Source organism: Solanum lycopersicum, chromosome 1 (assembly GCF_036512215.1).
Source record: "Solanum lycopersicum chromosome 1, SLM_r2.1".
NCBI lineage: Eukaryota > Viridiplantae > Streptophyta > Magnoliopsida > Solanales > Solanaceae > Solanum > Solanum lycopersicum.
This window is the reverse complement of record NC_090800.1, coordinates 18,286,111-18,301,400: the sequence shown is the minus strand read 5'-3', so window position 1 is coordinate 18,301,400 and position 15,290 is coordinate 18,286,111. Positions and strand designations below refer to the sequence as shown.

Sequence of the window (15,290 nt, the reverse complement as noted above, 5' to 3'; positions counted from 1 at the left end):
CTTACTGATGTAGTAGATAGCCCTTTCCTTCTTCCCTGTCTCGTCGTGTTGACCAAGTACACATCCAAAGGCGTTATCTGAAACAGACAAATATAGCAACAAAGGGCTCCCTTCTCGTGGAGGAACCAATACTGGTGGGTTAGACAAATAGCTCTTGATAGCGTCGAAAGCGGTCTGGCACTCCTCAGTCTATTTAGTCGGGGCGTCTTTTTTCAGCAACTTAAAAATAGGCTCACACACCACTATCGATTGTGCTATAAACCGGCTGATATAGTTTAACCTCCCTAAGAAACTCATCACCTCTTTTCTCGTTTTCGGCGGAGGTAACTCTTGAATTGCTTTGATCTTGGAAGGGTCGAGCTCAATACCTTTTCTGCTGACTATAAACCCCAACAATTTCCTGGCTGGGACTCCAAAAGCACATTTGGCCAGATTTAGCTTCAAGCTGTACCGATGCAAACGTTCAAAGAATTTTCTCAGGTGTGTCAAATGATCCGAACTCTCGCGGGATTTGATTATGACATCGTCCACGTACACTTCAATTTCCTTGTGAATCATGTCGTAGAAGATGGTCGTCATGGCTCTCATGTAAGTAGCACCGGCGTTCTTGAGACCAAACGGCATTACCCTGTAATGATATACACCCCAAGGTGTGATGAAGGCCGTTTTTTCCGCGTCTTCCTCATCCATCAAAATTTGGTGATAACCCGCGTAACAATCCACAAATGACTGCATCTCATGTTTGGCACAGTTGTCAATCAAAATATGGATATTTGGCAACGGAAAATTATCCTTTGGGCTAGCCTTGTTGAGATCCCTGTAATCAACACAAATTCTGATTTTTCCATCTTTCTTGGCAACCGGAACAACATTGGCCAGCCAGGTTGGATATTTTGTCACTTCCACCAATCGGGACTCTATCTGCTTGGTGATTTTCTCTTTAATCTTCAGACTCAATTCAGGCTTGAACTTTCGAGTCTTTTGCTTCACCGGTTCGAACCCTGGATTGATAGGCAGCTTATGAGACACGACATCAGTACTCAACCCCTGCATGTCACCGACTTCCCAAACGAACACATCATGGTATTCGGCAAGCAGGCAAACCAGGCTCTCCTTCTGAGTGTCATTCAAATGAGTGCTGATCTTAACCTCTTTGGCATATTCTGAATCGCCCAAATTCACCGTCTCTGTCTCCTCCAGGTTTGGTTTATGTTGGTTCTCGAACTGTCGAAATTCTTCGGCCACATAGTCCGGTTCCCCATTTTCTTCGTCGTGGTCATCGACGTCGTCGTCATTTGCCTCGCTTTGCTCATTTAGCCCATGACATGACATGACATTGGCAGGTTTGTAACTTACGTTACTGAAATCATAAACAAACAAAATTAGGAAAGTAAAATATAACTCGCAAATAAACAAACAAAATAAGGAGGCTTTCATTTAAATTGAATCAAAAATGCAAACTTGGGTCATGGCGCGAGGCCATGTTGCCTTTTAAACATCATAACAAAATTCAAAATCAAGAAAATGCAAAAATGGTGGGTCTCGGGCCTCTTCCGGACTACCACCGATTTTAATATGCACAAAATAACTCATTTCTACCACAGAGTTCGGGACATCAAGATTGGCGTGGACGTCCAATTCAGCAGTATCTCCCCTGGTTCAGCGTCACGAATGCCAGCTGGCTCAGCCTCCTCCTCGATGATGGCATTGATCTCCTGGAAAAGGTCACAGATCCCTTCCCCATCGTCTTCAGGCTTGGCACGCTCCCGGACTGGAAAGGATTGATAGAGATACGGGATCGGCTTAGTAAACCCTTGATCCCTTTTCCTCTTCATCTTCATATCATCATCTGTGGGGATGTACCCCAAACAATACCTTGATCCTTTCGCAAGGACCGGAACTGGCTCGATGATCCCTTGCGCATTCCTTCCTAATCCAAAACCTGGTTCGAATCCGCTCTGCAGCATTACCGTAGCGATCATTTTGTACACGGCCGGCATGGGAGTCTACGGGGCCAAGCCCTCATCGGTGGCATTTACCAACTCCACCGTGTAGAAGTCCGAACCTTGCGGTGTCTCGTCTGAGACCGGCACTTGCCTTCCCGATTGACCCTTTTCACCATGAATCACCAGTTCTTCATTTTTCCACACCAGTTTTATCATTTGGTGGAGAGTGGAGGGGACGGCCCTAGCCGCATGGATGAATGGCCTTCCCAACAGAAGGTTATAGCTGGTGTCGATGTCCAACACCTGGAACTTTGCCTCGAACTCTGTGGGGCCCATTTGGATGGTCAGGTTCACAGCTCCCAACGTGTCTCTCTGCACACCGTCGAATGCTCTCACATTGACCTAATTTTGCTCCAACTTTCCGAGGTCAAACCTCAGCTGCTTCAATATGGACAAGGGGCATATGTTCAAACCAGATCCGTCGTCTACTAGAACACGGTTGATGACCTTTCCGCGACATATCACGGTGATGTGTAGAGCTTTGTTGTGGGCCCTCCCTTCGACCGGCAGTTCATCGTCGCAGAAACTGATACGGTGTCCCCGAATGACCCGGTGAATCATAGCAGCCACATTGACGCTGCTCGAACCCGAGGGCACATATGTGTCATCTAGGGCTTTTATCAAAGCCTGTCTGTGGGACTAGGAGCTCATCAGCAGGGCCCACACCAAAATTTGGGCTGGAGTTTTCTCCAAGTGCTTGACGATGGAGTAGTCTTTGGGTTGCATTCTCCTCCAGAACTCCTCAGCTTCTGCTTCGCTGATTGGTCTCTTGGCATGATCTTTCTTTTGTCCTCCAAGAGCAAGCTCATCAGGAGTGTAACATCTTCTAGATCTAGCCATGCCCTGAGCCACGGCCGTTTCTATAACGAACTTGGGCTTGGCGAGAGTCTCTGCGGGCACCAAGGCAACAGCCTTTGCAGGTGTCAGAATGACAAACTCTCCTTTCTCCCTGACGCTCAAAGAAGCGAAAGCACTCTCCAAGTCTTCCTGAACAACAGGAGTAATTCTCTTGGCTTCACGCTCATCTTCGTCAGTTTCTATCATGTTGATGTTTCCACCCCCATGATTTGGCAACGGATTCGTGTTGACGTTTGGCGCCGCGGGCTGAAGAGAGACCACTTCCTGGTCAATCAAGTCCTGGATCTTGTGCTTGAGATTGATACAATCTTCTGTATCATGTCCAACACTGTTGGAATGGTAAGCACAGCTCTGCTCCAGTCTGTAGAATCTGGAATTGACATCCATGGGCTTGGGGCCCACAGGGTGGATGTATCCGGCCGCGGACAATCTTTCGAACAATTTAGTTCTGCTTTCAGCCAACACGGTGAAGCTTTTGGAGGGCTTCTTCTTAGACCTGGGGCGAGGGGGATCATACCCGCCCTGCTGTGAGGGAGGGACTTGTTGATAACTGCGGGCATTTGGTCGTGCAGCTTGGGCTCTGGAATGGGGATTTGTTTAGTAGTTTGGCATTGGGGCTCGGTAATTCGGATGGGGGTTTTGATATGCTGGGGTTTGTATTTGATATGCGGCGGATGGTGCTTGATAGCTCGGCTGTACATTAGCGCAGCTGGGAGCGACACTCTGGTAATGGGGAGGGACTTGATAAGCTTGGGGGTAGTTTGTATATATGGAGGGAAAATTTTGGGGAATTTGGGGCGGATTCTGATACGATAAGATATGGGCATCTGGATAAGTGGGGGCAGCATTGTAGTGGCCGAGATGAATTGATTGTGGACGGTAGGATTGATGAGGCTTTGATGGAGGGTTGGAGCGGCCTTGGGGACGTGGTAAGTTTCTGGGGGCCTTCCTTCCCCCGTGCGAGATAGCGTTAACCTCTTCTCTTTTCTTCCTTACCAGTCCGGAAGATCCAGGCGATGCAGACACTCGGGCTATCTTCCCTGACTTCAGGCCATCTTCAATAGTCTCACCCACTTTGACTATTTCGGCGAACTTGGCGCCAATTAGCAAGATGATCCTGTCATAATACTCGGGCTCCTGCACCCGCACGAACACCTCTACAATCTCTTTTTCTGTCATTGGTGGCCTCACTCTCGCTGCCTCCTTCCTCCATCTGTATGCAAATTCTCGATAGCTCTCGGTAGATTTCTGTTTCATCTTTTCCAAGGAGTACCTATCGGGGACTATCTCGACGTTGTACGCAAACCTTTCCATGAAATCTTTAGCCAGTGCACTCCAACTGGGCCACTGTCGAGTCTCATGTGACGTGAACCATTCCAGGGCCTCACGCACAGGCTCCGGCTGAACAACCTCATCAGCAACGCTTCATCTTTGCCAACTCCCACGAGTTGGTCGCAGTACGCTGTGCCATGGGGTTGCCCACCCCTCCGAAGGTATCAAACTTCGGGATCTTGAACCCTTCAGGTAGGTTCAAGTCTGGGTGGATGCATAGTTCTGTGTAGCTTAACCCGGCGACGTCTGGAGTACATTGCAATTCTCTCATTGCTCTCCTGATCTCCTCCTTTATGTCTACCTTCGCTTCTTCCCTTGCCCTCCACTCTCTTTATTGCTCCTCATAATGGTCCAGCTCGGAGCCGTGCACCTCATGCTCGGTCAGGACAGGGACTTGAAAAGTGGTTCTTTTGGGAAGGGGTGGAGCTAGGGAAGGGCTTGGGACATTCTGTGCGGTTTGATAGTTTTGCGGATAATTTTGGGGATTGGTGTTTTGGTTTAAATGGGGATGCGATGTTTGGGAATTGAGGGCGATGGGATTTTGGGTTTGATTTTGGGGTAGTGAGGCTGTTTGAGTATTTTGGGGGTGTGGTGGCATTTGCGGAGGATTTTTTGGAAGTGGGGAGGGAGTTTGATAGGAGACTGTGGCGTGTTGGGGGTTTTGGGTTGTCATGTCTACCCTAGACGGGTTGTGCACGGGTGTCGATGGACGTTGCTGAGTAGGATCCGAGCTGGACGAGGGGAAGTGTGTAGGGGGTCTTGCGTCGAGAAAGTTGGGGCCGAATCCGGGCGGAGGGGTGTCTTGCCTCCGTTGCATCTCTACCCTCATGTCAGCTATTTGCTGCATCAACTGCGCAATAAGCTCATTCTGCTCTGCCATAGTTGGCTGAGCCACAACGACATCTGTGAGGCTGATTTGTTCATTGTTGTCGCCCATGTCTGTATTTGCGTTTGATCCGGGGAAGGAATCTTCGCGACGTTTTGATCTGGTGAAGTAGTGGTGATCTGCCAGCTTTATCAACACAGATCAGTAAGAGGTACCTGAGAGGTAAAAACAACTCAAAGGCAAATTTGTTAGTGCATATCCGGAGTACAAAATGCATAATATCACACATAAAACAGATAAACACACAAGTCGCTTTGTTTGAGGATATCTTAACCCGCGAATGAGGACGGAAATATATTTTGAACAAACAGGAATTTGTTCGTTTTAACGTCATCTCGGGGAAGCTGAATCATGTTGAGCTATGGTTTTCTTGCAGCTGCTTTTCATCGTCCGTTGATCTTATCTTCGTATCTCCGAAACAGGGAGGAGAATGAAAATTTTTGGTGATAGGGGCCGGGCCGGGAAGGGTGCCTACGTATCTCACGAGGAGAATTCAGGCCCAACGTAGTTCGGATTTTAGGATGAAAATTTTCATTCATTCTTTCATTGTGATTACAAGGGAATTGAAAAACAACATTGAAATTTCTAGAAGACAACATTTGGCGATTTCTTGTCTTGTGGCTGCGTCATTCCTTCCTTTCAGACAGTCGGAAATGGAGGCTTGTAGAGGATTTCTTCTTCATCATCCTCCTCAATCACTTCACGGACGGGGCCACTGTTACTTGCTCCCTGTTCACGGGCGAGGTGTTTTCCGCCCTTTAAGTTGCTATGGGTCGCCAATTCTTCGTCGAGTGCCGCACTTCTGGCCGACAACACGGCAGTCTCAATATCTATCTTCGCATCTCTCGCCTTTCCTTCGTGTATCTCCAAACGAAGCAGGTTCAACCTTTTCCTTAGGCTTTCGGTTTCCATCTCAACCTCCTTCTTTCTTCTCATCTCCGACGCCGGATCTTCATCCAAAGTCGTGACCGCAGCTTTGTAGATTGTCGTGGTCATTTCTACCTTGAGCCCTTCCTCTTTAATCTTTTGAGTTTCTCGAGTAACTCGCTCGATTTTTCTTCGCATTTCCTTCTCAGTGAGCCCTGTCTGGACATTCTTGCCTTTGTCCATAACGGTGATTCGACTTTCCTGAGATAATAGAGCGGTATTCAGGATTTGTGGTATGGAAGATGGATTTTTTAGGTGAGAAACTCGAGACTTGGAATTTTGGTCGGACATTTTTAATAGTGGTTTCTGTATACTCTTTAGAGTTTTGGATTTGGAGTGGGCTTACAATATCCTCATTCAAAGCAACGTAACACATAAGCATTTAAATACACATAGATAACGTGTCCTAATCATGCATGGGGACCCTTTTGTGCCAAGGGTAGGCCTAGCGCATTCGAATGATGTACGTGTGAGTTTAAACCAATTAAATGATTCCCCCCAAAAATAATATTTAACAATGAGTGAAATGTTTTAAAAGGGAAATAAACAAACCCACGCAGGGGCTATTTAGAAAGTGCGATAATATCAGGCCCACGCAGGGGCGAAAGTAATGCGAATACAACAAGGAAAAACCCGCGCAGGGGCGATATCCACTATGCTGCTCCGGACGATCCCGCTCCGTTGTCGTCTTTCTGGTTTTTGTGCTGTTGGAACATGTACCTCAGCATCAACAGAAAGCCTTCGCCCAGACGCCCTTTGTCTTCCAGGCTCTCGTATCGCATCCTCTCAATTTTCTGCTGGATCCAGTTGTCGAACTCTTCATATCCTTGCTTCAGTCTCTCGATCTCTCGAGTTGCCCTCTCGAGTGCGTCTTGATTCTCTACAAATTTGGCATAGACCTCATTAGCTTCCTCCTTTAACTCTCGCAATTTGGTCATTGCTTTAGCCTCCTTGTCTGTCACAGTGCGAAAGCTACGAGGGATTTGAAAGGAGATATTTTGTATATCTCTTTTCAACCATGCCTTGTAACCTTCGTCGTATCCAGCGTCGAATCGGTCAGGAGCGATAGTGTCTTTACCCATACGCCTGGCGTTCTTCCATTCTCTGAGCATCTCTGTAGCGTCGTCCACCCTGTCGTCCCCGATGTCATATACATAAGCACCATAATACGCTTCTCTAGGCATAGTCTGCTTTCTTCCGAACTGTCGCAAGACTCGAAACGGCGCGTAAGGGCGGATTCCTCGAATACCGGGTAGAGGGAGCACGACACATCTACGACTTTCTACGACAACTTATTTGGATATGAAGCGGTCGAGCATCCATTGGAGGTCCTCTTCTCTCAACTCGGAGAAAATTTTGGTCCACCTCCCTCTTGTTTTCCAATTGTTCATGTTTGCCCAGAATAACAAGTCGTTCAAGTCCTTGAGGGTGTTCTTGTTGTCGAGAGTGTGCAGTTCTCTAGTTCCGGCACCCCTCACCAAGTGGCTGAGAATCCACCATTGGAGGAGCAGATTACAACCCTGGAAGTACCGATGTCCCTCTTTGCACTTACCCAAAGCGCGATATATGTCTGACAATATGACCGGGGCTACGGAGTAGTATTTTGTCGTCCCTTGATTCTCGTACCCTTTGAACAGCGTCTGGACAAGTGTTATGACTCTGGTGTTGATGCTCAGGCTCGGGCCGTGCGGGAAGACCATCGTTCCCAACAAAGCTATGGCAAATGCCAACGGACGGAGCTCGTTCCACTCCCTGTAGGAAATCTTGAATTCCCGATTATACGCGGCATAGAAACTCGCGTGTCCAAATCTGACGTAGAGATCTCTGAACATTATGTGGGAATCTTGACACCAATAAGTGAAATCCTTTCTTAGCCCTAACCAATCCGAGATGTCCTCAACGGAAGGTTTGTTGGGGATAAACACGTCTTCTTGCTTTCGGGCTCTTCTTTTTAGACCCGTGCCCACAGTGTCTATGCAATCTCTTATTTCTTCTAATGTAGGGGTGATTTCGGCCGTTCCAAAACGGAAGACCATTCTTTGGCTGTCCCAATACCCCGTGAGTACCTCTATCAACTCTGGCCAACCGTCCATGTTGATTAGCTCGGTCAAGGCCCCTACATACTTGTTGAGAGTCCGCCTATGATCTCCGTCTAAGTCGTTGTGCCACATTGTTAGTTGGGGTGGCGCGGAGATGACCATGTTGAATTTCGGGAAGCGGTCCATATCTGCAAAACAGAAACCCGTTAGACTTTCCCCTATCCCCAAGTTGGTTTTTCACACATACACTTTCGAATGTCAAATAACATGATGCGTCGTGAGGTCGAAGACCTTAGACGCGATTTTGGTGGTTTTCTACTAAAATGGACTTAATACGCCTTGGGTATTAAGTCGCCCTAGGCTGATGCCTAATTTGGGTTTTGGTTTCGCTCTAACTTAGGCTTTTCTAGAATTGTTTTCAAATAGACGGTTACCCGAGTCGGACAAACATCGGGGTGGAGTTATCGAATATTGTCGGATGAGCGCATTCTGACTATTTATTCGATACTCCCAAATGACTTCTTGGGTTTTTCTGAAGAAAGTCGCGGTAAGCCGCGTAACTTCCGTTTCCTAATGCAACTATTTGCCGTTTGGCGGAATTTATGTCATGAAAATGCAACTTCTAAAACTAAAGAAAATTAAACAATTAAACAAGTTAGTCAAATAGAGTTAGTCTTAAGGTTAGAATCCTCCAAATCCCCAGCGGAATCGCCATTTCTGTTTTATCGAAAAAAAGTGATTTCGAAAAAGACTTGTTTTATTTTGACTTTTAGGAGTCGCCACTTAATTTTTAAGAAAAATCAAGAAAACTTCGTTTCTAAACAACTTAAACAGAAAAATTGTTTTGAAACATTTTAAGGGTTCGGGATTCCTATTAGTATCTTAGGAAGGTGTTTAAGGCACCTAAGATACTCCGCTAACTTACGGTTTTCCGGCGATTAACTTATTTGACTATTTTGTTTTAACCTTTACAATTTCGAAATTGAAACTTTATCAGAATCTACTTAAACAAACTTTGCAACTTTTAAAATATTTATCTTGCAAATTTTCCTTAAAATTAAAACTCTCTAAAATGGACTTGAAATATTAGCTTCAAGATTTCGCTAAAGTTGAACTTTTTAAACTTTTACTCTAAGCAATTTTTAAAACTTAACATCTATTCTTTTTAACACTTAAATTTTAGTTTTAATCTTGATAAAAGTAGAGAGGCGTTTCGACGGGGTTGGAGTTTTCTAACCTAAAACTAATGGCAAATCTAAACAAGACGCACAAAAAGCAAATAATAAAGAGAGGGAGAGAGAGATTTGGGTCCAAGCTCGGGTTCTGTTCGCCTTGACCGAGTTTGGACCCACCTGTTTTCGGGTATTTCACCCGTTTTGTACCTGTCTTAATCTAAACATACAAAATAAAATAAGAAAGTAAAAACGACAAGAGGGCTTATGCCCATTACAAAATAAGATACAAACATATAAAAATAAAGCACAAAACATCTTCTAATCTTCTTCTTCGAATTTCCTCAATCTTCAAGGAAATGGATTTGGCATATCTGACTCGATAATTGACTTGATGAAGGAAAAGTGCGAGTCTTTACGACTCTTCTCGAAATGCAAGGAGGGAAGGGAATCCCGAACGGACTCAAAGGAGTTTTCACATGCCACAAAACAAGTGAAATGAGAATTAGCACCTTAACCAAATAACTAAAATAAATACAAAAGAAAGACACGTTTTTATGCAATTGACCATTCAAAACGAACGTAAATTAAGTACATAATTGCAAAGAAGGAATGTAAGACAAGCCGGTACACAATATCAACCATACAAAACTCCCAAAAGAAAAATAATTGTCCGATTGAAACGGTATGTGGCAGTCCAACACCAAATTGAATTTTAGCGGAAAAACGAGAAGATGAGCGGCACTTGTCATATTTTCTCTATCTGACTCATGAATAGCACCGGATTGGATCTATACTATATGCTATAGCTTCCACGAAACAAACTTGCATACATAAGATAAATAATAATAACAAATTTTATTTGAGTCACTCACAGGCAAATGGAGGCAACTCTTTATCAAAACTTTGACAAAATGAAACATGTACAGTAACTTAGTAAAATCATTTGAATTCAAGGGAATGACAAAGTTCCAAAATGAAGAAAACTAAGGTAGACTAAGGAAGACAATACACAACTACACCATGAGAGTCCTTCAATAAATTTTGAAAGGTTTGAACTTACATACATAACAATGGTAATGTCGAACAGAAAAATCAATGACTGTATGACATTCATACAACTGAAAAACTCAACACGAACTCCATGTCAGCATCTCGGCTCATTCATCTATATGAGATGATGAGGTGAGAACTAGGATGTCGAGAGGAAAACGACAACGCAGGTTCGTGTATGCAAACATGTATTAGACATAAAATAGCAATGCCCATGAACAACCCACCTAATGTTCGCACGTACAAGTCTCAAATAACCTTAGACTAATAACCGAGGAAGGCATGCTGTTTGACAGAAACGGCATAAAGAGCCAGCGAGGGAACACGAATTCGCAGACTCAAGAAAAACACACCGACCAAAGCAACATCAACAAGATTTTTATAGGCATATAAAGTCGACATGCTATTTCGATGGAAATGAAGATTAACAGCCAAACCAAAACATATTGTAAAGCTACGCAAGCCATATACTTAACGTTTTGAATGCCGACAAATTAGAACTCGGCACAAAACAAACGAACGATACATCGACAACCAGCAGCATTCAAAGCACGAAGCGATGAAGAAACATTTCGAAATAGAAGAGACGAGAAGATAATGAGAGACGGGGGAATATTACCTGTTCGGAAGCAGCAAACTGGGACGGTGAGCAGCAGGCGACAGCAGCGAACTCCACCACAACGCGAGGATTCGAGAGACGGTTCAATAACGACCCAAACAGCGAAACAAGATGGAAAAGAAAACGAAAGCCAGGCGGAATCTATTGTCGTCTGCGAATCTCTTTAACACAAACGGAAAGGGAAACGGAGAGCTCTCTCAAACTTCGTCTCCAATCTTCGTGATAGAACTCTCCAAGTTTGCTAACGATTTTCAACTAAAATATTCGTCCGAAATTCCAAACCCAAGTTCTACCTCTCTGAAATTTTTGATAAAAATCTATAACCCCTTTTCTTGAGGACGGAAGGGGTTTATATAGGGGATATTAGGATTTTGGAAGAGGGAGGGCGGGAACGTGACTTGAGGCCCCTTTGAATTCGAAATTTGAATCCCTTTCTCTTTGGGTCAGACCCCTTTTTCTGAAAAATTCGCCCCATTCCGAAAGAGAAAGGGTCGAGCGGACGATCGGGGTGGGGAGAAGTGTCCTTGGGCGGCTACGTGTCTCGATCTAGAGCTGCGAGGACAGAATCGCGTCTGGAAAAGCTAAACGGTCAAACTTGGGCTACTGCGAGGTGCGTTGGCGAGGGACAGGGGAGCGTACGCGTGAGGGAGACGCGAAAGAGGGGTGAGAGAGGGGGAGTCTGGGCGTGAGGTAGACGCGAGAGTGTGGGAGAGATTTTCCATTTTCGGAGTCTGCTCCGTCTGCGTTTTTTTTTTGCGTTGTTTTGCTCTTCTGGGAATGGCGTAGGGGAAGGGGGAAGAAGAAAGGATGGGGCCGGGTTTTTTGAGTCAAGTGTTGGGTCGGGTTATGGGTTTTAGTGAGTTGGTTTGGGTTATGGGTTTTAGTGAGTTGGGTTGAGGAGGATGGGCCGCCTGGGGTTAATTGGTAATGGGTCGGAAGATTGGATGGTTGTTTAAAATAGAGTGGGCTGTTACAGAAAACGTTTGGGCCTGGACATTAATTCGTATTGGGTCTAGGTGTTGGGCTGTCTGAATATTGGATAGAGGCCCAAACCTGGCTCTTCCAAATTAAATGGAAAAAGAGTTCAATTTGAATAATAGCCGATTGATTTAAAAACGAATTTGGTATAAATTTATTAACGAGCTTTATTTAAAGTAACTAGTTTGATAGAATACTTTCTAAACTTAAGATATACATATATACATATACATATACATATATATATATATATATATATATATATATATATATATATATATATATATATATGTATATTAATCATTAAATATACAAACTATATATACAATTACGTAATATATATATATATACTTATCTAACGTTATGATAAGTAGCATAAGATCCGTATATTATATATATTTTTTACTTATATATACATATATATATGCATATATATATAGATATATGCATATATATATGTATATATATATACTTTTTTTTTAAATTTTCGCAAGATTTATAAAACTAATTAACTTAAATAATTTGAAAAACTCATAAAGCTCGATGATTAATTTATATCGATGTGGGTCAAAAATTGAGTGTCAACAATATATATATTCATAAAAAATCATTTAAGAACAAATTATTAGTAAAAAAGTATTTATGAATCAAAATATTTGACAGACAAGAAATTACTGAACCAAAATGTAAACAAAGGATATTTTATTCATCGGACATAACTTTAAAATATTTTCGATACAGCACTAGTGCATAGAAAGACACAGCACTACTAACTAGAAAAAAAAAAGGGGGTGGGGGGGGGGGGGGAATAATTAAAGCGTACTAATGGTAAATTGTACATTTTAAATTTATTTATTATTATTATTATTATTTATTGATTTTAGAGATTCCCATTACAAAACTGAGATGTACGCTAGCTAAAATGGTAGAAATATTATTATGGTAAAACAGATGGTTGGTTTATATTTACATACTGTGTCATGTTGAATTGATTTAGGTAAAGTCCTAAATATTAGGATTTAGTATATAAGTTCAATTAAGGAAATAAATTGGTAACTAAAATTTTATTATATTACAAAATTCTAAATAATAATATAATAATTATTTTACGTAATATGAAATTGATTTTAAAAGGGTAAAAGAGGCCAAAAAATATCATTTACTCTTTAAATACATGAAGTTGATTTGATTCTTGAACATTCCTAAACTATTCAACTTCTATTGGCATTAAATCTTGCCAATATACTAATCAACTCCAACATCAAGGTTCTAAAATCAATTTCGAAGACACTCAACTCATGATTAATTTATCTTAAAATCATGATGTCAATTTATCTTCTTAGTATGTACACCTTTTTAGATTTTATTAGATAATTATAGAGTTTCAAACTAGCTTAAATAGATAAAAGGAATATAGAAATTGATGTTATTGAAGGTGTTGTGAGATAATCTAGTGTTGTTTAAGAACCATCACAGCTTCATGTGTGTAAGAACCTATGGTTAGTTTTGATAGTTTTTAAAACTATCAGTATAAATAGTATTTCTTAAAAAAAGTGAAATATGTTTCCCAAATTTATGGCCTAATACATGGTGATATTTCACCGAAAAGTTCATCCAAATAATATTTTTCAAAAATATTTGGCGGCCTAACACTAGCTTACTATGTGTTACAATTTGGTGGAGGGTCCACTCACTTTTAGGATTTTGGGTCATGACATGATTTGTGGTCCACATGTAGGAGTGATTTACCCTTAATAAGAGGTATCGGGTTAGAGCTATGTGTATGGAGAAAATTTTGTTGGAGTGTCACCCTCGAATGGGCCCTACAGAGCGTGATCCGAATTTAGTTAAAGCTCCAATGTGGACTTCGGACACCAGTTGAGAAATTAAAAAAAAATTATAAATAATCTAATCCTACTCAATTGTAATAATATCCTAATCGTAATCTAGTCCTAGACGACTCTAGCTAGTACAATGCGTGACAACCTAGTCGATATGAGTGACCTAATCTTAAAGTAACTCTAACTCTGTCTTACAGATTGATCGAACCAGATTGTTCAACATGTTCCATGTCTTCAGTTTTCTTTATCTTCAACAGAATTTCTTGATAAATTATACACCCATTTATATAAACATGAAAACCGATCTAAGATCACATTATGTAACCAAATAAAGAAATTTGGAGTAGACTTATTATTCTACTTGTTTAACACATATATAATTCAAAAAATTATATCAAAACATCTCATCTTATAATTCCGGTTATCTTTTCTCTTAAGTTGGGTTTTTAAAATATTAATTTAAGTTAGATTCTGGCTCCTAGTTTTGTACTAGAAAACTTTGTTGGATTTTGGAGAAAACACGTATATTGGGTGAAATATCCTTAAAACATAGTGTCATTTATAAAACGCCTTAAGCTTTAAAAAATTCCCTACGAGTAGCGTGATTTTTTATTAGATTTCCAACCAAATATTTACTTGGAAAGATGAGTAAAATTACAAGAGTTAGTACCATATTATTATAGAATTAATCTCATATGCATTACAATGCTACTTATTTATGGATATATTCACTAAAAATTATTTAACATATATTTCATTGCATTACGTGCAACATATTTAATTGGTTCACTAGTAATTTTCTAGATGAGTAATGAGTTGTATCCCATTTGAACATAACACAATTGTTTGATGCTAAAATGCACAATCCCTCTTCAAGTATTTTCTATTCACAATCTTCATCTCTATCATGACAAGTTTTGTGTCATTTGAGTTAAATAACTTGAAAACCCCGTGTTTTTTTGCGTAATTTCATCTCACAAGAAATGGTATTATTTTCTTCAGGCTCAAAGGATATTACGAGGTTATAAAGCTGTCTTGATTCCAACAAAATGTACCCTGTAGGTACTCATCCCTTTAGAGAACACTTTGCCTTCACTGTATTTGTAGTTAGATTACTCACTATAACAACAATATCTTCTTGTGATGAATTGATCAATGATGAAAAACTAAGTAGAAAAAGGGAAAGAAATAAGTGATAATACTGTGATGAGGAAGACATATTGTGAGACTTTTTCTTTCTTGTTATGCTTGTTATTTTCTTGTTGATGTTGGTACTTATATTTATAAAGTGATGATTAATGTGTGTTATATGTATCTTTCAACTTCTTCCATTAATGACAATAGTGGCTTTTTCTTTCTTGTTATGCTTGTGATTTTCTTGTTGATGTTGGTACTTATATTTATAAAGTGATGATTAATGTGTGTTATATGTATCTTTCAACTGCTTCCATTAATGACAATAGTGATTTAGCACATATAATATAGTGATTAATCAATACATGCCATATTTATCTGATCAACTACTTTCATTAATGATATACTTTGGTAATACTGTATCTCTTTATCGATATTGTTTGAT

General features: G+C 41.3%; 2 protein-coding genes across 3 annotated transcripts; both read right to left on the bottom strand.

The window, feature by feature from the left end:
* Positions 1-2,006: 2,006 nt before the first annotated feature.
* LOC138341632 (uncharacterized) lies at positions 2,007-5,133 on the bottom strand. Its single transcript, XM_069293108.1, has 5 exons — positions 4,876-5,133; positions 3,676-4,265; positions 2,671-3,444; positions 2,454-2,583; positions 2,007-2,348 (listed from the first exon to the last, which is right to left on the bottom strand). Exons 1-5 carry the CDS (start codon positions 5,131-5,133, stop codon positions 2,007-2,009), a joined length of 2,094 nt encoding a protein of 697 aa, XP_069149209.1.
* Positions 5,134-6,479: 1,346 nt separating this feature from the next.
* On the bottom strand, positions 6,480-11,664 carry LOC104646565 (uncharacterized). Of its 2 annotated transcripts, none has more exons than XM_010320409.4 (2): positions 10,893-11,664; positions 6,480-8,236 (listed from the first exon to the last, which is right to left on the bottom strand). In XM_010320409.4, exon 2 carries the CDS (start codon positions 7,191-7,193, stop codon positions 6,663-6,665), a length of 531 nt encoding a protein of 176 aa, XP_010318711.1. In that variant the 5' UTR covers positions 7,194-8,236; positions 10,893-11,664; the 3' UTR covers positions 6,480-6,662. The 2 variants fall into 2 exon arrangements, with proteins under 2 accessions (XP_010318711.1, XP_069153236.1); XM_069297135.1 differs by having other exon boundaries at positions 7,262-8,236.
* Positions 11,665-15,290: the final 3,626 nt, after the last annotated feature.

Bases quoted from the DNA above. Each gene is read 5' to 3' on its own strand.
- LOC138341632 (XM_069293108.1), bottom strand. From the start codon at position 5,133: ATGGGCGACAACAATGAACAAATCAGCCTCACAGATGTCGTTGTGGCT. The intron at 2,584-2,670 runs GTGGGCCCTGCT...GGGTTCGAGCAG, and splicing joins ACTCCAGCCCAAATTTTGGT to CGTCAATGTGGCTGCTATGA. The intron at 2,349-2,453 runs GTCATCAACCGT...GAGCAAAATTAG, and splicing joins CCGTGATATGTCGCGGAAAG to GTCAATGTGAGAGCATTCGA.
- LOC104646565 (XM_069297135.1), bottom strand. From the start codon at position 8,234: ATGGACCGCTTCCCGAAATTCAACATGGTCATCTCCGCGCCACCCCAA.